Genomic DNA, 23493 nt, shown 5'->3' with positions numbered 1-23493 from the left:
AGATATCTTAAAAACTGAATTCTCAGTTTTGGGGATCAGCCTGTTCTATTCAGGGCGTAAGTGGCATGGTACACTTGGCCACTTCCTAATAATTGACTTTATCATGTTCATTAGAACATTACGATTGGACATTGCAAGCCATTTGGTAGCCTTCTCTTAACCTGTGCCTTTGAGCAACTCGTCTTGGTTTTATACCCAAGTTGTTGGGAGGCTCCTTGGTTTTTGTGAACCTTACAAAGACAAATGTGTTTAATTTCATTCATTTTTCTGAAATAAAATGATCAATGATCGATCAATTGTGCAAGTCTAATAATATTTATTCACCTGAATTAATTTTGGTTTGCCATAGGAAAGATTCTGAATACTCATGCAGTAAAGAAATCTCAATTTTTTATTTGAATTAATAATTCATTCAGGTCGTAAATATCAATTCCTTTTTTAAAAGTAAGATATTCAAGCTCTGAAGCAACAAAACGTGAAAATCATGTAATGTAAGGGCCAGAATACGCTTGCAAGCCACGGTATATTGAAAGTTTTTAGCTCACATCTCTGAATTTCCAATTGAACACAGCCACAGCAGGAGGTAATTGTATGTGAGAGGGAAAAGAACGTGTTGCTTGGGAGTGATTCTGTTGCTGTGTTTCATCTTCAGACCTTCAAACCACAGGATGACTGACCACTGTCAGCCTGGTCCTTCAGCAAGAAAAGAACATGGCGGTTTTTTTATAACATGCTCCATCTCTCTCCTCTACTGGAAAGATGAGCCCATTCAATTTTGTTTCCATCACCAACATGCCTGGCTGCTTCCACATAGCTCCACTTGAATGCTAATGCTATTTTTTTTGAGAGGATTTGGAGGTTACATTTTCAAAATGACTGCCGACAGAAAAACATAATTACGGCGCATGCTGGGAACCTTCTGAACCCTCTTCACTTTGATGTGCCCGAGCGAAAAAAAACTTTTACGTTGTCTCTAGCGAAGGGTAATCACAGGGCTCACGCGAAAAGCGGCAGGACCTGAAAGCGCAACATCGGAGGAGGGCTCTGGGGGAGAGACGGACGGCCGACTGACCGTTTTGAAGTCTCTGAAGGGCACGAACTGCACTATGTCCCTCAGCACCGGCTCCCCCTTCGGCGAACGCAGCACCCCGTCGTCCCCGTCCAGGATCTGCATGTCTGTGAAGTCGGCGTTGCCCACGCCCACTATGATTATGGACAGCGGCTGGTAGGAGGCGCGCACGATGGCCTCGCGCGTGTCCGCCATGTCCGTCACCACCCCGTCCGTCAGGATCAGCAGGATGTGGTACCGCTTGGAGGGAAAAGGCCCTTCTCAGTAAGCATACCACACTCAATATGTATGCCCACTACTAAATCACAGCACATATCCTCAGGACTCAGCTTTTATTCACAGCATTAATACTCAGTGCTCATGAGATTCTATTGGACAGTGTTGTATTGGACATTGCACATTCCTGCTTTAAATCATACTTCTGTGGCAGGAACCAGCTAGCTGAAATTAATGAGGAATTTTCATGCTAGGACCACTTCTCTTTTCATTGTACATGCCTCCCCCCGTTTGTATTATCATGAGGAAACAGTATGGTGATTCACTGTTTTGTGGATGGCACAGTCATGTATCTCAATGAAGCACTGCAGCTCTCAAATTTAGATGCATGTGCTGCTGATACTAAAGCTTGGGTGACTTCCATGCCATCCAGACAGTTTCTCCTTGCCATTTTAGCCTTTGGCTTCCTTTCTGTGTGTGTAGCCCAAGGCACAGACAACTATGACTATACTGTGACAAATTCTTTGTAAATTTCACTATGCATATAATGAAATTACTCTGTTCCAGTACTCATTCTCAGTTCTTAGCCTTAATGCAGTACTTATTAATAGACGGCCTTCAGTACTTGCTTACTCATTCTCAGTATTAAGCACACAACATCACCATTCAAGGTTTGCGTGCAGAACATCCTGTCTCCGTTAACTTGAGTCCTTTTTTGTCCACATTGTGTCTACTTTCATAAGGCATTCAAGAACATAAATAACTCCTTAACTAGCGTGCCATTTTGACTTTATGAGATATTTACAGAGACGTTCAGTGCTTTTGATGTGGAGTGACAAGGAGTGTGTGCTAAGTAGAAAATGGAAGAAAACTTATGTCAGCAAATGGTTTATCCCCATAGCACACAGGCATTCTGGAGATATGAGGAATGCCCACAAGGTAAATATTGCCTTCCTTCATATGATGTGCAGGCATTCTCAGGAGATTAGCATTTTTTTTTTTACATGTTCTGAGAATGAACAGGGTACATTTCAAGGTCTGCTTATATTGGAAAGCATCCAGCGTGACCACAGGGGGATAAAAATGCTAAATCAATGGGGTTTCCTATTTATCCCAGTTTCAAAGGCCCCATTAGGCCAAGGATCCAAGCAGTGATTTTTACCCAGTTTGCATTTTTGCCTGCTGTCCTGAGTTCCCTCCCATTGATCCTTACGGTTCTTTTACTGAAATTTGATAGGTTGTGGGGAAGGGGTACTGACGAAAAGTAAATAATAAATGAAGGTCACTCCAAGAATGTAAGAGATGGAGGTTAGTTTATGGTTAGGCTACTTTTAATTCTGAAATTTTTTTAATTGCCATTTTCCCTACATTTCCTGAGTGTATTTTCTTGCTCTATCTAAACTTTTTTTTCTTACTAAGAACATGATTTCAAATATGGATGTGCAGGAAATGAATATACTTTTGCCACATAGGCTTGTCTTTGAAAACTTGCCTCTTGCATATTAATTAAATACAATCAGGCCAGCCACAGTCTAGACGTTGTCCAAAGCTTCTACACATCATACTCTAAATATTAACAGGAAAATCAACACACACAGTGCAACATTCACACATGCACACATGCCATAGTAGGTGCAAGAGGGAGACTGAGAATTTAGTGCTATAAATAACAAATTGGCTTGAATATACAGTTTTAGATGTAGCTCAGATGGGGCAAGTACAGCCATGTAGTTGGATAATGTAGGTGGGTTTACCATTCACCACCCTGCCAGATTTGATAAGAATCTACTTTTTTTTTCCTGTCGCATGGTTTCTATGGTCAGTGCAATCTGTGTCTCTGATATCTCTATGGTTGGGACACTCACCGAGGCGTCTTTGATGGTGCCGTCCCCTGCAGCCAGTTTGGCTAGTCTGCTGATGATGGGGGCCACGTTGGTGGGACCGTAGAGCTGGATCTTAGGGAGGCAGTTCTGGTACGCTTCCACCACGCCCTGGATTTCTGGAGCCAAACACAGCAGGTAGGTTACATCCCCCCCCCATTCCCGCCCTCACACCACACACCAATGGGATTAGTCCAGGAATGGCGTGGGGGGGGGGGGGGTGGAATTGCAGGGGGAAAGAGATTTTAGCGTACAAAAAGCATTAAGCTAAGCTGACAGCGAGAGAGACTGTGATATTCCAGGCGGCTCTTTCCTGCCTCTGAAATGAGTATGTTTTATTTTTATGGGAAATAGGGATATCTATTCTCAGCTCAGTGCTCTTTCTCTGATCCTTCTCCCCCAGCAGACAAATATAAAACCAGGGCCAGGGTTTCCTGACTCTGTGGGGAGGGGTGCAGTGGCACTGGGCAGAACATGGAGGGGGGAAAAATGACTGAGATCCCTTACCTTCACATTCATCATCTTCTGGGTTGAAATTGATGGCAAAGTCATGGGAGACCTGGGTGTGAAGAGTAAAAATATGGTTCAGAAGAAAGGCCTCTGGCCTCCCAGTGCTTGCTGGGAGATTTCTTTTTAACAGACTGTAAACAGAGCTCTTCTCACATGGCACCGAAGTGGTCACAGCCCTCACTTGAAGACTGCGGGAGGTCCTTAGAGGATGGTCAGTGTCATACCCAGTACAAACAGACACACACACACACACACACACACCCACATATATTTATACATAGTTGCCCTATTTTAGTGGAGCAAACTTAATTGGACAATTGGCTAGCAGTGTGTCTTTGCATCATTAGTTCATGCACAAGAAAGCTAGGGAAAAGTCTACAGATGATTCTAGTGTGGAATTTGCATTTGGAGTTACTGTTGTCTGTCAGCATGTGGACCAAATGAGTTACATTGCCAGGCCATCATGAGGCTGAACAATGAATGAATTGATACATAGCATAACATTGAGTGAGTCAAGATCAACTGTTTGATACATTGTTGAGCAGCGAGAACGCACTGGTGAGCTCAGCAAAGGCAAACGACCCGGTAGACCACAGAAACCCACTGTAGTGGATGATCGAAGAATACTTTCAATTGTAAAGAAAAACCCCTTTTCAACTGTTGAACAGATAAAGAACACTCCAGGATGTGGGCACAGACATTTCAAAGACTACCATAAAGAGACGACTATGCCAGAAAAACCTCAGAGTGTTCCCTGAAACCCACTGTTAAGTCTCAAAAACAGAACAGCCAGGTTAGATTTTGCTAAAAAAAAAAAAGGACGTTTAATAAACTGTACAGTCCTGGAACAAAGTCTTCTGGACAGATGAGACAAGGATTACCTGTACCAAAGTGATAGAAAGAGGAAAGTGTGGAGAAAGAAAGGAACTGCTCATGATCCAAAGCACCCGCTTCATCTGTGAAATATGGTGGTGGGAATGTTACATGCTTGGGCATGTATGGCTGCCACTGGACCTGGCTCACCTGTCTTCCCTGATCATTTAACTGCTGACAGCAGCAGTAGGATGAGTTGTAAAGTACTCAGAAACATCTTATCTGCACAATCTCTCACCTTGTGGCAGGACAATGACCCCAAACCTACTGCTACAGCAACCAAGGAGATTTCAAGGGCCAAAAAGTGACTAGCCAAGTCAATCACCCATCCTGAATCCAACTGAACATGTGTTTCACTTGCTGAAGACAAGTCTGGCACACGTCTGACTGAGCATCACCAGGGAAGATACCCAGCGTCTGGTGATTATGAGTCGCAGGCTTCAGACAGCTATCGAATGCAAATGATTTGCAACCAAGTACTAAATATGACAACTTTATTTCAGATTATGTTAATTTGTCCAATTACATTTTTTCTTTCCTAAAATGGGGGGACTATGTACAAAAAAGGGCTGTAATTCCTAAATGGTTCACCAAATATGGATGTAATATGATTCAATAACTGTAATGGGGGTGTGGGATGAAGGATGAACTAAACAGCAGTCCATATTTTTGTATACAAAGCAAACAACTGCTTCTGTACTACCTTTCAAAGAGTAAATAAAGACACATTTTTCTTACAAAAAGCAGAAAATTTCCCTGTATTTCATTGTAAATGATTGTGAGCCCTTTTGACCCGCTTGCATGATTCATTCAGTGATAATCGTGGTGCTGGAGTCGCTGTGGCGGGAGCTGATGTTCGTGCTTCCAGTGAATCACCGAGCTTTTCTTCCCTAACCTGCCGCCGGCTCAGGAAAGCTCCAATGAGTCTGTTGACATTTAAACGGCGTCTGAACCCAGACGGTACTGTGGGTGAGTTTCCTCGCTCAGCGCACGCATCTCACTCAAAATGGAAAACTTGTGACAAGCTGAGAAATCCACAGCTTGTGCCTCTAATTATTTAGATTACACAAAGTACGTACTCACAGAGAGAGGGAGAGGGAGAGAGATGTGAACAAAAAATTAATTAATTAATTAATGTGTGATTTTTACAGTGGCAAATTATGTTGTAAAATGCATCATGTTGATTGCAATAACTAAATATAGCCGTTCAAATAAAAATGAAGCCATAAGTAAAAAATAAAAAAAAGGAAGATGAACATGACAGGCAGGTGTCACAGGGGAGGAAGAGAACAAGGAGGAGGAGGACTGAAGCAACAGTATACACAGTAAAAAATACAGAATCAGCCCATTCTCTGTTTATACCTCAAACTAAAGTTGGTTTAGCTTTTACAATGTCCAGGAGGTAATGTGTATAACACTGGTGCTATAAAACTACAAACATAGTGGTCAAGGAACATACACAAACAGTCCTGAGTTATTATTTTAATGATTCAAGAGCCTGCCAGTTTTAGTAATTGTCACTGAACAGTGGTTCTCTTATTTGCAATTGTATCCAATGCAATATAATTGCATTTCCATTACATAAATACATAATCACAATAAAGAATCTGGAGTTAGTGTGAGTAGTTTTGAATGTAACAAATAGATAAAATGTGATTTTTAAAAAATAGCAATAATATAATAGATTAATGTAACATTCACAGAGGTATAGCAGGGGTGCCATATTACTGACAGCAAGTGGAGTGAAAAAGAAAGCTTCTGCGATTGATTATTTCTGTTTAAATTAGCTCAAAGGTTCATTTTGCAAAAAGATCAAAGGATATGTTCAGGACCACTACAAAATAAAATAAAATATCTGCTTCCCCACTTTGTAACGTGCCAGATGAGGCCCAATCACTTCTTTAGAATGGGCCTTCACTTGAGGTCAGAGACTTATTTCAATTCAGTTTGAAGTTTAAATTATGTCACTTTCAAAAGCTTCATATCAAGTCACTGAACTGAGAACTAATCTATTGTGAAATCTTTTTTAAAAAAAGATGACATCATTTAAGACAGGTAAAAGCATATGAAAGGCTTCCATTTCTGTGCATGACCGTGAGATTTCCATGTGATCTATATCACTTGAATGAGTAAGCCATCTCATATGAGGAGATGGGAAAACCGTCTTTTATGAGTGATCACATTCCTTGAAAATGGAACTGGGTGAGGTTAGTGCTGAAAAAGAAGTCTCTGCCACTGTTGATGCTGAAAGTGGTCTGACCGGTGGTCATTTCTATAGCATCCATAGCTAGTACACCAGACAGGAGACAGGCATGATCAAAAGAACGCAAAGCTGAAAATCTACAGCATTTACGACGCACAGCAGGTAAATTCACTTACCTCATAATTTGGTGGAATTCTTGCACCAAAACCAAGAGCAGAGAACCTTTTGTCACTAAAAAAAAGCAAAAATCAAATGCAAAACAACCTGTTATTTCAGTAATATTAAATTCAAAATATAGTTATATAATCATTTGCAGAAACGGATTTTAACAAATGACTAAGTGAAAATTACTTGAGCGCAATTATTTTAATGAACCAAAATATTTGCAGTTAAATATTTACTGTTTCTGAGTTAATCATTGATAAATAGCATTTTTGAATCGCACTGAACTATTTCATTTTGTTGAGGGGGACTTGAGGATTGCAGACCTGCCAGGGAAAGTTGGCAGAATTAAATTATTAGTGATCTGTTACTGTGTAGAAACAATGGCTTTGCAATTTCCCAAGCCACTTATATTTACATTTTAGCTTGTAGCTTTGCTTAATGGAAAGGTCAAGCCATAATGCATTATTCAGATGGTTTATATTTGAATTATGACCTTAAGGACTCAAGTAATTTATTCTAAAATGCCTTTTCTCTGCTCTTTGCCTACTGTTACCGTATGAAATGCCAGGCACTAAAATAAGCAGTCTTGCTCACTCTCTCACCCCCTTGATGAGGTTCATCTGTTCATTTCTTAATTTGCTGTGTGAACGAGCAACAACGCAAGACCGGCAGATGGAAAGAAGATGCAGTGCAGATCTGATCACGTGACTGCTCGCAGAACACATGTGGGGGGGGGGTGGGGGGGCGGTGCTTCCTGCAACAAAGGAATCAGCTCTTTTTGGTAGTTTGGACAGCATTAACTTCAAAGACACTACTGGAGGGGTCTAACCCACTGTAAAAAGGAGCTAAGAGGCGTGAGTTATAGAGGTGGGTAAAACAGAACAAGGAGTGACAGGCGGCCAGGGCGGGGCCCAGATATCTGCACAGGCTCTGAGACAGCCGGTCGCTGGCAAGCAAATGCGGACAAAACTAAATTCTGACTATTCAGCACTCCGTGATGAGAACTGGGTTACTGCAATAAATGTAAGACATAAGAGCACTGCATACATGCAGCAGCATTAACTCCCGCAATGGCTGTGCCTCTTACCACAATACAAGGCATCCAGAGTAATAAAACATCATTAAAAATGAGTAATGGATAAAAAGAGGAAATCATTGCTTCCCGATCTCACTGGTGTGCGACATGCAGTGAGTCTCTGTGCTTTCCTCCTGAGGCAGCGGCTCTGCCTAAATACGTCAAACTAGCGGATTATTTCCCTCTGACACAACACTCTTTTTTTTCGGTTTTTCACTAAAGACCCACAGGCTGAGTCATGGTAACCTTTCGGGGAGGGGTTATCAAAGGTGATAAATATTTGCTATGGGGAGCTGTCTCGCGCAAGCTGTGCAGTGCAGGCTTACAAGGAAAAATGTGTAATTTGCCGTGGCAATACTGTCTCCATTGAGGGCAAACACAGTGCAAAGGTGCCATTAAGCCTCACACTGCTACACATAAAAATAACACCAAGCATGCTTCAGCCTAGCTAATAACAGAGGACAAAATAGGTGCTGCACTGCCAGGACAGACCAAGATGCATCAAGAAGAATCCGTACGCAGACTACTTCACAGCACCTATCACAAAATAAATAAGCAGAGCTGGGGCACTCAGTACTTTGGTGTCGTGTTTCTGAGCTCGCCTTATTTCAGGTTAGTCCCCGTGAAGGTATCCAGATAAGGATCCTTCTTTATGCCTCACAGGAACCGTTTGAGCTTGCAATTTCCATAATGACACTGAACTAAAATACCACCTCTCTTTGAAAACAGGGGCAATGCGCAGTTGACAATCGAGTCACCTAGGGTACGGGCGGTTCAGTCGGCTATGGATCTGAGCTCATCGCTATCTTGCGAACCCAGCTGATCAACTGGGCGCCCACGGACTGCGTGCGACAGCCGCATAGGAAAAAGTCTTCCTGCGTTTCCACTCCATGCAAGCTTAGGTGTAGTCTGCGGTGTGAAAAGAAGCAGCTGGAGGAGAACAACGGATGTTTACACTCTCTCGCATCAGCAGTGGGGTTCACAGCATAAACAAATTTTAGGAAGAAATTAATGAAATGAAAACTTCATCGACTTGAGATGAAGTAATGGGAAGAAGATTGGTGTGGTCTTCTTCACCCTGTGCAGGCAGCCTATGCCTTCACCTGACGCCTGCCTTCACCTGCCTTCTTAAAGAACAGGACTTGCCATTTCAACGTTTGTATTACTCTGTTTGACTTCTTTTGAAAAAACCCAGCGAGGTGGTACTGCTTCAAATGTTCCGATGTAAAAACAAAATACAGTATCAGAGCTGCAATTTTGAAACAATATTTAACTAACTGCTTTCGGCAAGGGAAATAAGTTTGGTCACACTGTTTTTTTTTTCTCTCTTGTTTTCTGTGACTGAGCGTGCTTTGAATTTTTAATAGAAACCTGCCTGCAGAACACCCACATGAACCAATAATGTGACACCGAGAGACACATTTAACCTTTGCTTCCTTCCTCAAAAGCTTGAAGGCGTGACACAAAAGCATTTCAAATGCGCTTAAACTCCACGCTCCACAATAGCAGGCTATTATCGTGAAAAAGCTGAGCCTGCCCAGCCAGCCCTCTGTTGAGTGAAACCCGAGGGGAAAGCGGTGAAAATCCCTGTCCTGCGAGAGGGACAGAAAGAAAACAAATGCAGGGGGTTTCCACTTAAACATTAAGAGGCGCAAATGCCGCCTTTGTCTTTCCTGTGTAGCTTCTTACTCGCCGTCCCAGGAGGAAGACGCCAACCGCAGCTCTACAGCAAGGAGAAGCAGAGCCTCCTCTTTCCCTGCCTCAAAGGGAGGGATTTGGCAGGCGGCAGTAAGTGGGTAATCCGGCCTCTAATGGATCCCACAGGATGCCGGCGTCTTCGAGTGCCCGGAACAGCCCGCGGGGAGCCAGAGGAGAGCCCCGGCAACGCTGGGCTCCACACAACACCTGCCGCCGAAGCACACTCCCCTTACTGGCAAATTATTAGAACAGATGAGTAAATAAAGTTCACTGGAGGAAGGAGAGGTTGGGGGACTGGTGACCTCTTGACCGCTGCCACACAATTTCTCTCTCACTGCCTCTCTTGCTAAACATCTCTCCACCTCTTTCCCCCTCTTTCTCTCTTGTTCTGCCTACATCTCACCAGCAAATTATCTGTCTATCTCCCTCTCTGTCCATACTTCCCTCCCTCTCTGTTCATACCATTTACCCCCTCCTCCTCTCTCTACCTGTCACTCTTTATCTCCCTTAGCCTCCATCCTTCTGTCACATAGTACGACCCCCCATTTTGCTGGATTAGATCCAGAACAGAAAATCCCTAATCTAAAAATCAGTGTCTCAGCTATATTTTCCATTCCAGGGTAGCTACATGTGATTTCTGCACTACATATCAAACTATGTAAGGTCTCTCAGGTTCAGTTTGAACTTATCAAAATATTTTGATAAGTACTTCTCTCCTGTTTCACGAATAAATGCACTACATTTCTATTTTCCTACAAAGACTTGCAGATAGTTGTCTTCAAATGACAAACTGTGATATTATCTGTTCCTTTAAAAAATCGCACACACACCAACCAAGGGGGTATCTGAGCCTGACTATCACATTTGGAAATGCAGATAATGCAGCGCATACAGATACTTTTTCTTTCACCAATGAAATTCTGAAGTTTGGAAGGTGACATAACCAGAAGCAGTGAGCATTAAAAGGAAGGGGAAACAACCGTAATTTGTTGCCAGCAAAAACATGTTTTCATGCATTTCTTTTACACATTAACAGAAGCATGTATTAAATAACACTGAAAGATGAGCAGACAAGCTCTGCCCTCCATGGTCAACAATGTCCACACTGCCCCATTCCAAATACAGATACAGACCACTTTGCTGGTTAACAGAAACAAAGAGAAACAGTGGTTTCCGTACACCCCTATCTCCAACAGTGAATAGCTATTGTGTGGTGAATAAAATGCACTATACTTAAAAAATGAGTAATTGTTGTTTGTGTGCTCATGTCTAATGTGCTTTGAATCTCTGTGTTCATCCAAAGATTTATGAAAATGAAGAGTAGAAAAGATACAATTTAGGAGCCAATCAACTGTTAAAAAAAAAAAAAACTGCCTCATAAACTTGCTTGTTTGAATGCTTCAGTTAATTTCTCTGATGCAGCGTGCATGAACTCTTTAAACCAAAGTCGTGATTCACCCAAAATAAAGATAGTTAAGTAAATTCATTTAAAATCTCCAGAAAACCAAAACTATTCCTGGATAGTTTGAGTGAATATATTCAAATTAAGTGCCCAGCAAAAGCATTTCATCACAGATTGCAGCTTCAAATCGAAACCTCTGAGGAACAAGCTAACTTCCTTGACCACTACATTACATAAGTGAAATCCAAAGCCCACTGAGACTTGCTGAAGATGGAGCTGAGGGCCTGAAGGGTCTTTCATGGAGCAGGTTAATGAGAAATATACTTTAGAAATATGCTTTTTATTTTTAGTGATAAGATTCTATGATGGAAGATTGCAGAATGCAGGATCTTCATTGGTGCCTCCAAGCCTCTAGTGCACTTCAAACTATTTTCCTATAGTCAAACAAAAGCAAAACCCCAAGCAACATATTTTGAAAATATATTTTGAGAAACTACTTCCTTCTGTTATGTTACATGCTATAGTTCACAGCATTGAGTCAAATGGGAAAGATTAAGTATGTTTTCACAACAGTTCTAATGGGACATGAAGTCCATTGATATGCTATGTCATTATTATTATTATTATTATTGTTGTTAGTAGTAGAGGTAGTAGCAGTAGTAGCAGTCAAAATAGTACTACTAGCAGTGGTAGTGGTACAATTAGTAGTAGTAGAAAACGAGCTGATTTGTATGAAATGAATGATTAGACTCTCAGAGAGAGAAGGAGACATGCAGCCAAGCCAGCATAACTACATGCTTAATGAGGAAACCAGATAAACTGTCTTCATAAATCTCCATAAATAATTATCAAATATCAGGTGCTACTCATCAAAACACCATGTGTAATGATAATGATGCCATGCCTCTCTAATTCACGCTTCTCTAATTTCCCCCCTTGCTTGTAGCAGGGGCCTCCTAATATGACACACACTAATGTGGAACTTCCTTGTTTGGGTCTGTGCCAGATAAAGACCTTCATTATTAAAGATCTAATTACAAAATAATTAGTAATTCACCCTTTGCAGCACAGCTGCCTGGGGTAAACCCTATGAAGATGAAAAATCTAATTCAACACAAACAAGATAGACAAGATGAAATCTAAAGAGAAAGGAGAAGAACTAACTCCTCTACAAACTCCTCATCAAAAGCACAAATTTCCATGCTTGTCTCCTAATAGACCAGCAAAATAAATAAATGACATATGAATACCATCAGTATCATGCTCCTTATACCACTAAGAAACACTGTCATTGTTATTAATTGTCTGTGCACTTAGTCACTTTGAAAGACACCACTCTCTGCAGAATGGGATGAAGATGACCACTAATTAGTGATTGACATTGACCTCGACTTCTAAGAGTGTGAGCACACCTGAATCATACCAGGAAAATACACACCACATGATCATAGAATCACCAGAAAACCCTCACTGCCGGAACACTGCTGTGTTTCCATTTTTCCCTTTGCTTTTATATGGTGCCTGATCTCCCTTCTTCTCTTCCAACATCTTCTCTTTCACTCTTCCCCCTTCAACTCCTCCTCTCCGGCTCCCCAACGGTCTCCTCCTCCCTCCTACCCAGTCTCCTCTGCTGCGTTCCCTCCCCTCTCCGTCCCTCTCCAGAGCAGACTGTCTGCCAGGCCGGGTGCTCTCACCTTGCGCTCGCTGGCACTGTGCTAATGAGACCCTGTCAGCTATCAGAGGCACTGGGGCCGACTGGGGCACTCTGCCAGACCTCTGGAGGAAACAGAACATCGCCCGGCACCGCGCCGGCAAGACAACACACAGCAAATGGCAGGTGACGGCAAGACACCCACGGCCCGCTTCGCCCGGCGGCGGCAGCCTTCCAAACTAATTACCGCTGCGGAGGCGGAGCGGCACAGCCGAATCACCAGGGGAACCGTTTGAAAAGGCTGAGCCACCTCTCACCCCGTCCCAACTGCAGATTTCCCACGAGCCGGTTAATCTGGCTCCTCGCTCAGCATTTGCGTGTCTCATCTGCTTGGGAGAGCACCGCACAGTTACAAGAGGTCCAGGAACCAGAGGAAAGCAGAGGAAAGGCCACAGAACATTATTAGGCCGTTTGGGAGCAACTCTGCGAAAAATCATCGAAATCTTTATTTATTCACGTTTTCTGCTCTCTGACTGAGAAGGAATGTTTGTCTGGGGATCAGAGAATGGGTTGAGTGCCAGCGTGTGTGGGTAGTGGGGGGGGCGAGGGGGGTGGTGAATCTCTGGGGGCTCGGAGCTCTTGTTATGCCTCTGGAACTGTCAGGACACGGCACCAGCAAGCCCAAGCCCAAATCCCCAGCGAAGGTAACAAATGCACTCATGAGCATGAGAGGCCGGTGAGATTGGGCCACTGTGGTTGGCTATTCCTTAGAGCACTTCCCGTGTTTTGGGGTCACATGGTATACGGGGTAAATAACAATCAAAATGGAGTTGCAATCTGCTTTGCAAAAAGACACAAAGATACAAGCCATCTGTTTGCTGTCAGGCAGCACTGTGCCCAATGAAACTGCAATAAGCCCTCCATACAGTGAACTAAAAATACTCGCACTCAGCGTGATTTCCTGCAACATGTTTTGATCTGGTCTTCCTCAGGCAACACATGGCAAAGGGTACCACAGCTGTGCCACTCTTTGAGCCCTTGGGGACAATAAATTAGAAATAGGACAGATGTGTCAACAATTAAAATACAAAGTGAAGCTCATCCAATAACAATGTACTGCACCAAAGTACATTGCTAAGAAGAACTATCATAGTGTATACGGGGCAAGCACAGTATACAGTTCAGGCAACAGGTAGATCTACATCTAAAACCCCATCATGTTTCCTTGTCATGCTTACTTTACGGAAAGAATTTCCATATCTTTTCCCATCAGATCAGATGAAGCTGACAGTCCCAGCTGGCATGGCTGACATGTGCAATGTGATATAAGGTGACATTTTCCACTCAGGTGAAAAAAACATTATATGTAACAGACTGTGGATACAGAAAAGACTAAATTTGTCTTCCCTGTGTTCATTCACAGTCAGCGTGAGAGCGGATGAGTGACGCCTACCTGTCGTAATCTTGACATATCTCGCCAACTGCTATCAAGGCCTTCAGGTACTCATTGGGCTGGTAGGGGTTGATGTAGTGCAGGGAGCAGCTGTTCCGAGGGTCCCCGTTGGATGCTGTGAAATCAATGGCCACCTAGGGATGACAGGAGGCGATAAGTGAGAGGTCTGTTTCATGCACAGGAACAGCCACCAGCTTGCTGACGCATCTGAGGTACTGTAGGTAGAGTTAGCTGAGTAATCTGTGACATCCACTTGTCATAAAACGCGTGGCCTGCTACCGTGAATGTGGCTCGCCAAAGCTTCACGAGTGACTGAGGAGGTAAACATCCATATGAAATGCAGGGGCCATTTTAATTTTATGAAAAATGAACAATTACTCAAGAGGCAATGTGACATTTGGCTATGACCACAGAATTCCTATAGTACCCAGATGGTCTGTTCCTGCATTCCTTTCTGTTTTCTCTAGTTAATTTCTCTAGTTTAAGTGCAGGTGTAGGAAACCCTGATCATGGAAGGCTATTCCTTTTTTTCACCACCAAATACCTTCATATTGCCTCTGTTAGCTAACCAGCTGCATTCAACAATGGCAGCTCGCATGTAGCTAAACAAAAAAAGGACTTCAGCTTTCATTCATAAGCTTGTCAATAAATGCAGCCAGAAAGTCATATTAACAGGACCATAACATATAAAAAAATATATAATAGGGTAATAACATTATCCAAAATTTCCTTCCGGCAACGGGGCTACCCGCTCCTTTTGAAGCAAGTTCAAATTAACAGCGATGCACCGCCACGCTGCTGTTTCAGAACTGGACAGCGCCTGCGATCATGCTTTGCGTGCAGGTCTCTGATATTGAACCTCCCCTGCAGAAAGCAGAGCCCTGTTTCACGAAGCAGAATTACTGAGTTAGCTGGGTAACTGAGATGAGTGAGAAACCCGGTCTTTTTCATTCAGATTTGGGAGGTTTCTGGGTTTTACTCAGTTATCCAAATAACTCAGCAATCCTGCTTCGTGAAACAGGGCCCTGCTTTCTGTAGGCGATGTGAGCTATATCAAATAAGCAATCCATCCGTAGCTCAGTCTACACTACTTTTGATAAAAGGCAAACTTGTTAGATACAGTGTTAGACACTAGTTAGCTAGGCCTATTTTGGACGTCCTGTCTTGATTTTTGCAAACCTTTAGCCGAAGGTGTTCGGAAAATCAATGATATTTGATTGTTTCACGCGATTTCTATATCTGTTTGTTGTCTCACTTTAAGATTGCGCGGAAACATTCGTACAACCCCGAGAATGTATTAAAAGTGTGTGGGGCATCTAAAAACACAGCTTTATCACGACCTCAGAACATTGAACAAGTCGCTTTGCCGATTAGAAACCAGCCGTCGGAAAGCACTTTACGTCACCCACACTAGTATTAGTATTACTCAGTACTAGGCCTACCTAGTCTAAATGAGACATCAGGTTGCAATCCTACTTTAAAACAATAGGCAAACGTCCATTCACCTAGCCTACATTGGTAGTTATTTTCTTTGCGTCAAATAAAACCATCACGTCGAAAACCGACAGGTTTTGTTGTTTTTGGTCACATATGTGCAACATCAAAGAAGTCGACACAACCATCTGAGTTTCGGTAGATTTTCAACAAGTCGCTCTGATGGCTGGCCAAGTCATTGGTAAAACTGTAAATCAGCCCAATGAGACATCTAGGTTTTGAGCAATTCAGGCGCACATAGTCGGAATCACTTTGTTAGATCACTGATGTGAGACTTTAAGTTCTTAAATGAGTTTATGCTACTGGTGTACAATTAATTTGGTTGTTAACTACCTCTCTTGTCTTGACTTTTATGTTTGTGTATTGTTAGAAACTGTGAATGAATATTGGTGCGTTTAAAAAATCACAAATGTCTGCCATTGGCTTAAAAGAGGCGATGGCTCCAGGTAAACAGAAGTCTTGTTATGTCAAATTTCAGAACAATTTAATTGAATGCAAAAGTTGTTGTTGCCCGGCGGAATCATAGGCGGAAATTGTGATGTCACAGTAAAATTATGAATTGAAACGGTCTGGCTATATAACGCCTTTGCTTGATCTGTTCAGCATATTAATTCATATTCACTTCGTTCATGGCGGCTGTTGTTTGGAGTCTGCTGTTTTTTCTTTGTAATTTGTGGATACTGCAGTTTACGGATACATTTATTAACGCCAAGAAACATGGTAAAGTAGCACTATTTCGATGAGAAACTTGGTATTTGAGGTTTCGTTGTATATGAAACGATATCGTTTTAATTGAATTAAAAATCCTAATTGCAATAGTAACGTAGGCTATTTATCTTTCATTTTAGGATTGTAGTCTACTTGTCCAGTTTTTGTTTGATATGGTCTGCAGGTGTCAATTAGGTGTTGTGAAGTGTTACGTCAGGAGACGCTTGCAAAATTCACTCATTCATTCATTCATTCATCTGCCCAGTAATACCGTATTTAATCGGATATCAGCGGGACTTCAGTGGGCCTAGCGGCCAACTGACATTTGAGTCGGGACGGTGGCAAGGGGATGTAAGTAGCTAAACATATCATTACAAAATTAGGTTTGGCTGTTACACCTAGAAAATCTGTAATATCATGATCACCATTTTGTCTAGGATCGAAGGCAACCTGAGTTTTTGAATGATCCGCTTTGGACACCCGAGAAAACGATTGAGGTGTCCAATGCAGTGAGTATGACGGCTGTCTCTTCAGAACAACTACTGTACAATTTGAACGTGGCTTTCCAAGTGTAATTATACCGTAAGAAATCTTAATTAATCGAAGGCCTAATATTTTCTGTGTTGCATTATAAAAGCATGCACATGAAACGTTCGGATATTACGCTGTTGTGTATTTTAAGTTGACCTATAACAGGCTATACCAGGCTATTTTGTAACACATTGTTTTTTGTTTAATTTTCACTTTCAGTTGATGGTCATTCCACCAAAGGAGTGGCAGGAAGACACCATATTAATGTGGATGGCTGTAGGCATGAAAGCTGCTGTTTTCATCTTCGTGGTTCTGGCCCTTATCTGGAGATCAGCGCTCATTGTAAGCCTTGATTCATCTTTTATCTTTTCTGTAAAGTGTCCTTATATTGTTTATAGTAAAGCCACTGCAGATGCTCTGCACTACTTTGCCCTGTATGAAATTATTCATTTTGATGGATTTTTTCAATTGTCTTTTTCTCTAGGTCAAAAGATGGAAGTGTCTGGGTAAGATTTTTTTTCCTTATCATACTGTCTTTGTAGTTTTCAACATCTTAAGATGCTATTAATGCCCTAATGTAATGTGTTACAAGGTTTGATCTATTTTTTTTTTATTTTCTTAGCAAAAGAAAATGAGTCGCTGAAAGAACAGAATATGGTTTTGAAGGACATCTGTGAGACATTTGCATCGGCATTGGACCTACATGAAAAAGTACATTTTCAGAATTCTCCCTTTCGAGTAATGTTTGGTATTAGGACCACAAAATAAACAATGACCAAAAAAACTTTAGAATTGTGATAGATGCACCTCAGAACATGAAAGCACTAGGATTTGTATTGAATCCTAGGCAGGAATTGACAATTGCTTCGTCTCCATATTTCTAAAAGGAATCTAAGAGGGAGCTCCAAAAAGTGAGAAAGCAGATGACTGAGGAAATGAACAATTTCAAAGCGACACTGGAGAATGAAATAACCAGGCAAAAGGAAAATATTGCATCCATTTACAGCACATATGACACCATCCTAGAGCTGCAGCAGCATGAAATGGATACTCTACAGAGGTAAGACATCAAACAAAATACTGTCCGGTCAGAACTGGCCTATCGCAATTCCAGTCTTTACAAATGAGAAGAGTTGTTTTGAGTTAAGCATCTTTGTTTCATTTAGGATCAAATGTCTTTGACAAAAAGATGTAAGCTTAATAAAAATAAATAAATATATATTTTTTAAAGTTATAATAATAAACCTTGCCACCTAATCCTTCAGCTGGAGAAGAGGTGTGTTACATTTTGCACAGCTGTGAGAAGAACCCAAGGTTTAATACAGCTGCAGGAATTATAAACTGAATTGTCCATAATCTCTGTGTTATAGGAAGCTGTCTCAGGTGCATTCTGAAAGACATGAGAAAGATGTCAAGATGGTGGATTGTGTACTGCAGGAAGAGTCAATGAAGTTTAAGTGGGAGGAGCTGGAGGTGGAGGTGAGCAAGTCCATCCAATACTAATTCAGCTTGCAATGGGATATGTTCCATACAGAGAGTGCAGGCAGTGGCCTTTAATCATAAGGATTTGTCTTTCAGACCACCACAGAAGAATGAGATCATTTCCTCACACTGGGCAAATGGGGAGCTGAACGTAAGAAGCTGAAATGTTCTGTATTATAACAATAGTAATGATAGCAATGGCTTGTCCAGTGGACGACCAAAGACCATGTGTTCATTGTGTTGTAGGAAGATGGTCCAGCCAGAGATTAAATGGATTACAACTTCAGAATTCTATTCCCCTCCTTCAAACTGAAAGCCTTTGCGACAGGATGACCAAATGAAGAAGAGGCAAAAGAGTTGAATCACCAACAACTCAGTGCCAAAAAAATAGTTAGTAAAAAATTTAGTTATTGATTTATTGATCGATTGATTGATTGATTGATTGCATTTGTTTATTTGAATAAATCTATTGCAAAACTCAAAAATGATTTGACTACATTTTTTGATGTGTGTTATTTCATTTTTTAAACCTACCAGGATGAGGTGGCAAAAAGTAGAATCTGAGTTCTTTTGTGGCTCAGCTGCCAAGAGTTCACCAAAGCTGCAAGCTGAGCCCTATTACTGACACATTGCTTCTTCCAGTCACGTCTCATTAACTAGCCATTAACCTGGAGTTGGCTGTGACAGGACATAGCTGACTTCATTGGCTTCATTCAAATGAGTGGGCTGAAGTTGTCCATGGTTACTTAGATTGCTACTTTCAATATTTACCACATAAAAGTAATGTTGCTCCTGTAGGGTACTGTCCAAAGGTTCAGCCTCAGTGGAACCGTTTGCTCATTTACCTGCTTTCAAGAAAAAATCCTGACTTGAATTCAGAAAGCCTGCACATGCATGTTACTGTCTTTGCTACAGATAGCTAGATATGTGCACTTTTAATTTACATCATTAACATAAGGAGACATTTATCCATTTGTTCCCATCTAATTCTATACTTAAAATAGAGAATCTGTGGCTGTGTTGGCAGATGTCATTGCTTTGGCGACCACTTGACCGTGAGTGACCACACATGAATGATCAGATACTGCAGAGATCTCACACATTCTGGTGCACCCTCAAAAGACCTGCACCTTCTATTGCCTCTTGAGTTTTCATCAAAGCCCAAAGGACTTTGCAAATTTGCATGTCTCCTAGCTAGTAGAAAGGCAAAGCAAGTTTCCAAATGCAGCAGCTCCATAATTAATGTTCATCATTGCCAGTGTAATCCAGGCAGGGAATTATACGCTCCTGTGGGGGTAGAAGCTTGGGGGCAGGGGGGAGGGGCAGAGTTTAAAAGCAATTTGAATTGATTTGTAAAAGCTGCCTCTGGCAAACACATGATCTTTCGGGCAATTATTTTCAGCCTTGCGTAACACAGGGGGGGGGGGGGGGGGGTGTGGTGGTGGAGAGAAGAGAAAAGTTTGATGGGGGTATAACCCACAATCACCAATGGCAACACAGAGAGAGAGAGGAAAAAGCAGCCATTGTGGCATTTCTTCCGGACGTAAATCTCTTTATCTGCCACTGCATGCCAGCTAGCGCGCACAGCCTGCTAATCTATGAGCAATTTGTGCGCGATAAACTCATTCTTCACTGGCGAGAAGTTTTCCGTGCTTAAGTGCCGCGCTGACACGTGGGCATGGCACAGCTACAGTAAAGCCAAACCTCCACTTACTGTAAAGTGAATCTGGCATCCTCCCATTATGTAGTCCAGGAAGGAATAGACCCGATGGAGCTGTGGGAGAAAGATCAGGAAAGACTATCATCAGTGTGGGCCCAAAAGCAGAAGCATCAACGAATCTCTAATTTAGGCCATCCAAACATAAGAAGGAAAACTGCTGTTGCCCAAGGCAGCTCTGCCACTCAGACAGAGATCTCGGGGTATGCTGGGAATGCAGACAGGTTCTCCGTGCGATGTTGCCAGGTGTGAGAAAAGCTCAGCAGTAATAAGCTAATTAGTCCACTGCATGGCAATGTGCTAAAAAAAGCTATAAAGGTACAATCAGCAGATTAATGAGAGCGTATTAGTGGTCACACTATAGCTGCTTTTAGTGAGCGTGGACAAAATGGTACCCACAGCACTGCTTGACATGGAAGTGAAAGACCCTTGTATGTGGCTGAAGTCCCATTTTTATGCTCTTTTATCTCATGGAAAGCCCAACCCAAAAAAAGAGCTGAGCCCATGTGAGATGTTGTACAAGTTTCCTCCCACCGCAGTGTGAGTTCCACCGTGACAGTGGTCACACTGCAGTGGACACCATGCTGCACTTTGTCGCAAATGAGGTGAAAAAGCACTGACAAGGGCCGCCAGTCAAAGCCTTAAGGTGCTTAGATCTCAGTCGTCTTTATTTGAAAAAAACAGTCAATCCCTCTGTTTTTCTGTTCTTCGTCAATTTGGAATTCCCAACAAAGTTTGTGGGCCCACCCCCATTTCTTTGCCCTAGGGGAGGGGGCTCAACTATGAGCCATGACTCTAAACCATACCCTGCCAGTTGTGTTTGAGCTGCAATCCAACAGCTGCATTATTTTTGTACCGCAGGTCTGCGCATACGATGCAGCTGGGTCAGGTGACTTACAGGTACCTGATTAACCAGAGGAGTCCCTTGTTGTGATGAGATGAACAATAATCCTGTACCACTATGCACTGCACTGGCATAGTGAGGACACCACCCTCACCCTGCACAAGAACCTGAGCTGGACGCACCACCAAGAGACCTCCACCCTGTTAAGAGCAGCATCCTTACCTTGAGATCACTGAGAATCACCACGCCTGAATTTTTGTAGTTCCGCTTCTTCAGCTTGTACTTCGGATTCACGCAATCCCATGTGACCTTGGGGGTCGGAAAGCCCGGGGAGAAACGAGTCAAGCCTCAAGATGAGCCAAGACAGCATTGACTCAGCAAGACATTACAGTGGCATGAAGTCTGGAACTTTCCTCAATGGGGCAAAGAGGAGAACCAATGATGCCTGTTAGGTATCTGAGTGACAAATGTCACATGACACTGAGCCTCTCTGTACACTGACCTTGCTTCCTCCTCCAATCTTTTGCATTTCTCTGAAGGTGGCATAAAACTCCCCGATGAAGTCGTGTTTACCCCTGGAGTCGTAGTCCCAGACCAGGCACTACAAGGCAGGAAGAGATAAATCTTTACCTATCGACCTATTCGTCCATTCATAATTTCATAATGGTGTGGCTTACTGCTTCTGTTTCCTTATTGAGCTGGCTTCCCAGAAAATCTACACATCGCAGCTTAACACCATACATTTATCTAGATACCATTAAGTTAACTTTATCAAAAAAAGGTGATAAAATACCCCAGTAATAAGAGATTGATATATTATACTTTAAAGCAAAAAAATCTCCTTTTAGCAAACTCTGTTGCCATTAACAAGTACAATATATCCTTGTCATATTTAGAAACAGGGAACTCTTATATAGGGTGTGAACACATGGGACAGGGAGGTGAGAGAGGGGAGGAGAAAAGAGAGAGAGGGGGGGGGTCGAGAGATATTACAGTGTAAAATCATTTCAGTTGCATGTGTTACTTAAAGTGTTTTGCGAGCTGAGCTGCTCCAGCCCCAGGGTGTCTGGGCAGATTGCTCACCTTCAGCTGCCTGTCCTCGTCACAGCTGCACAGGGAACTGAGGGACACTTTAAAGGGCTCCCACACAGGGTTCAGGTTATTCTTAACCACCTGCAAAGAGGGAGAGCGCACAGAAACCTCAGCCCCTCCCGCACCCAGCTCTGACCGCAAAGCTTTACAGTGCATGCGAGGAACTTGCTGCGTATGCAACGAGCAGAGTAATCCTACAGCTGAAAGGGGGAGGCATGGGACAGCTTAGGGCTCATAACAGTGGGGGGGAAAAACCAGCAGAGAAAGCAGTAAGGCACACAGTCAAAAGCCACACGCTGCCCCCCGACCCCCTCACCTCGGTCCTGTGAACTAACTGCTCGGATCCATCATCGTTGATCTTGTAGATTTCCAAAAAAGGGTCTGATTTGCTGAAGAGGTCCTGAAAAGCAGACACACAGGCCATAGCTAATGGACGGTTGCAGTGACCACAGGTCCCACAGGGGAAGTGCACCCTGCACATAACCAGACATGACCAGATGTGACCAGCATGCCATTACAGGCAGTGACTATGTGCTCCTCATGGTGCACAACATGGCGGCGGTTGTGCTGTTGCACTTTTCTGTGAAGAATAAGTAGATAAGCTGACCTGAAAAAACCTAACACCAAGTCTTGGATGGAGGAATCCTAAGACCGCAATCGATTTGATTTTCTACCAGAGGTCAGTTGATTCTGCTCTACGTGAGGAAAAACATCCCCATTTCCCTGAGCTTTAATCTACTACGTCTCCACGGGGATAATGCCGAGAGCACCCCCCCCCCCCCCAATCTTGTTGTCATGGTAACCACTCGCCAATGATATCACAGAGGCCTGATTTAGATGTGTGATTGTCAACACCTAATCTACCCCCACCCTGAACCCCCCAGGGATGGAGACTTCAACCGTACATCACATCTCTAAATTTGCAACTTTAAATACCAGAGATTATTATGAACCCTTTGCTTTGCTTCGTCACTCGTCTTGATGACTTTTCATGCAGTCTAGTTTTTTCCACAGGATGAATGATAAAGGCATCGGATGATTGTGCATGCCGTTGACGTCACTGGAATGTTTTATGCATCAGTGAAAGGGATTTGGCGCAGGAGGGATTTGATTCAGACTTCAATTATTATCTTCTGATACAGCCAACATCTTTCAAGATTAATGTCTTGGACTTTTTCAAAAAAGCTATTTGAAACATGAAAAAAGTAATGTCACTGTGAAGCTATCTGATGATAGGAAGAAGCTGAAACAAATGACTGGTGAAGCCCAGGCTTGCTAGAATGTTCTAGATCATGCGCTGTGTCCCATTCATTGTGATACATGCAAACATGATATGTTGTCCTTGGCTGTGCTCTTCGCCTGCTTTGCTGGCAGCCTCATTAAACCCAAATACAACATTACAGATCATCACCGGTGTCAAGGCCCATTCA

The 23493-nt window shown here is 42.6% G+C and overlaps 2 protein-coding genes across 3 annotated transcripts in view; one reads left to right on the top strand and one right to left on the bottom strand.

Moving 5' to 3' along the window:
* The window catches only part of LOC118228335 (copine-7-like), a 51562-nt gene that overhangs the window by 5194 nt on the left and 22875 nt on the right, over window positions 1–23493 (bottom strand). For both annotated transcript variants that reach the window (XM_035419791.1, XM_035419792.1), the window contains exons 6-15: window positions 22380–22463; window positions 22055–22144; window positions 21474–21572; window positions 21194–21280; window positions 20125–20184; window positions 14196–14329; window positions 6928–6982; window positions 3673–3724; window positions 3151–3284; window positions 1073–1309 (exon numbers count right to left, since the gene is read on the bottom strand). In XM_035419791.1, coding sequence (XP_035275682.1) covers window positions 1073–1309; window positions 3151–3284; window positions 3673–3724; window positions 6928–6982; window positions 14196–14329; window positions 20125–20184; window positions 21194–21280; window positions 21474–21572; window positions 22055–22144; window positions 22380–22463 — 1032 coding nt within the window. The remainder of the gene's footprint in view (window positions 1–1072; window positions 1310–3150; window positions 3285–3672; window positions 3725–6927; window positions 6983–14195; window positions 14330–20124; window positions 20185–21193; window positions 21281–21473; window positions 21573–22054; window positions 22145–22379; window positions 22464–23493) is intronic.
* LOC118228337 lies at window positions 16348–18567 on the top strand. The gene is made up of 8 exons (XM_035419793.1): window positions 16348–16409; window positions 16835–16906; window positions 17148–17270; window positions 17413–17434; window positions 17551–17639; window positions 17816–17988; window positions 18299–18407; window positions 18507–18567. Exons 1-8 carry the CDS (start codon window positions 16407–16409, stop codon window positions 18522–18524), a joined length of 609 nt encoding a protein of 202 aa, XP_035275684.1. The 5' UTR covers window positions 16348–16406; the 3' UTR covers window positions 18525–18567.

Source organism: Anguilla anguilla, chromosome 5, assembly GCF_013347855.1.
Source record: "Anguilla anguilla isolate fAngAng1 chromosome 5, fAngAng1.pri, whole genome shotgun sequence".
NCBI classification, from domain to species: Eukaryota; Metazoa; Chordata; class Actinopteri; order Anguilliformes; family Anguillidae; genus Anguilla; species Anguilla anguilla.
Note: the sequence above shows the minus strand (reverse complement) of the source record. Positions and strands in the feature narration are given on the sequence as shown.

Excerpts from the sequence above, each read along its gene's own strand:
- LOC118228337 (XM_035419793.1), top strand. Across the intron at positions 16,907-17,147 it reads CGATTGAGGTGTCCAATGCA|TTGATGGTCATTCCACCAAA; the intron begins GTGAGTATGACG and ends TTTCACTTTCAG. Across the intron at positions 17,271-17,412 it reads TCTGGAGATCAGCGCTCATT|GTCAAAAGATGGAAGTGTCT; the intron begins GTAAGCCTTGAT and ends CTTTTTCTCTAG.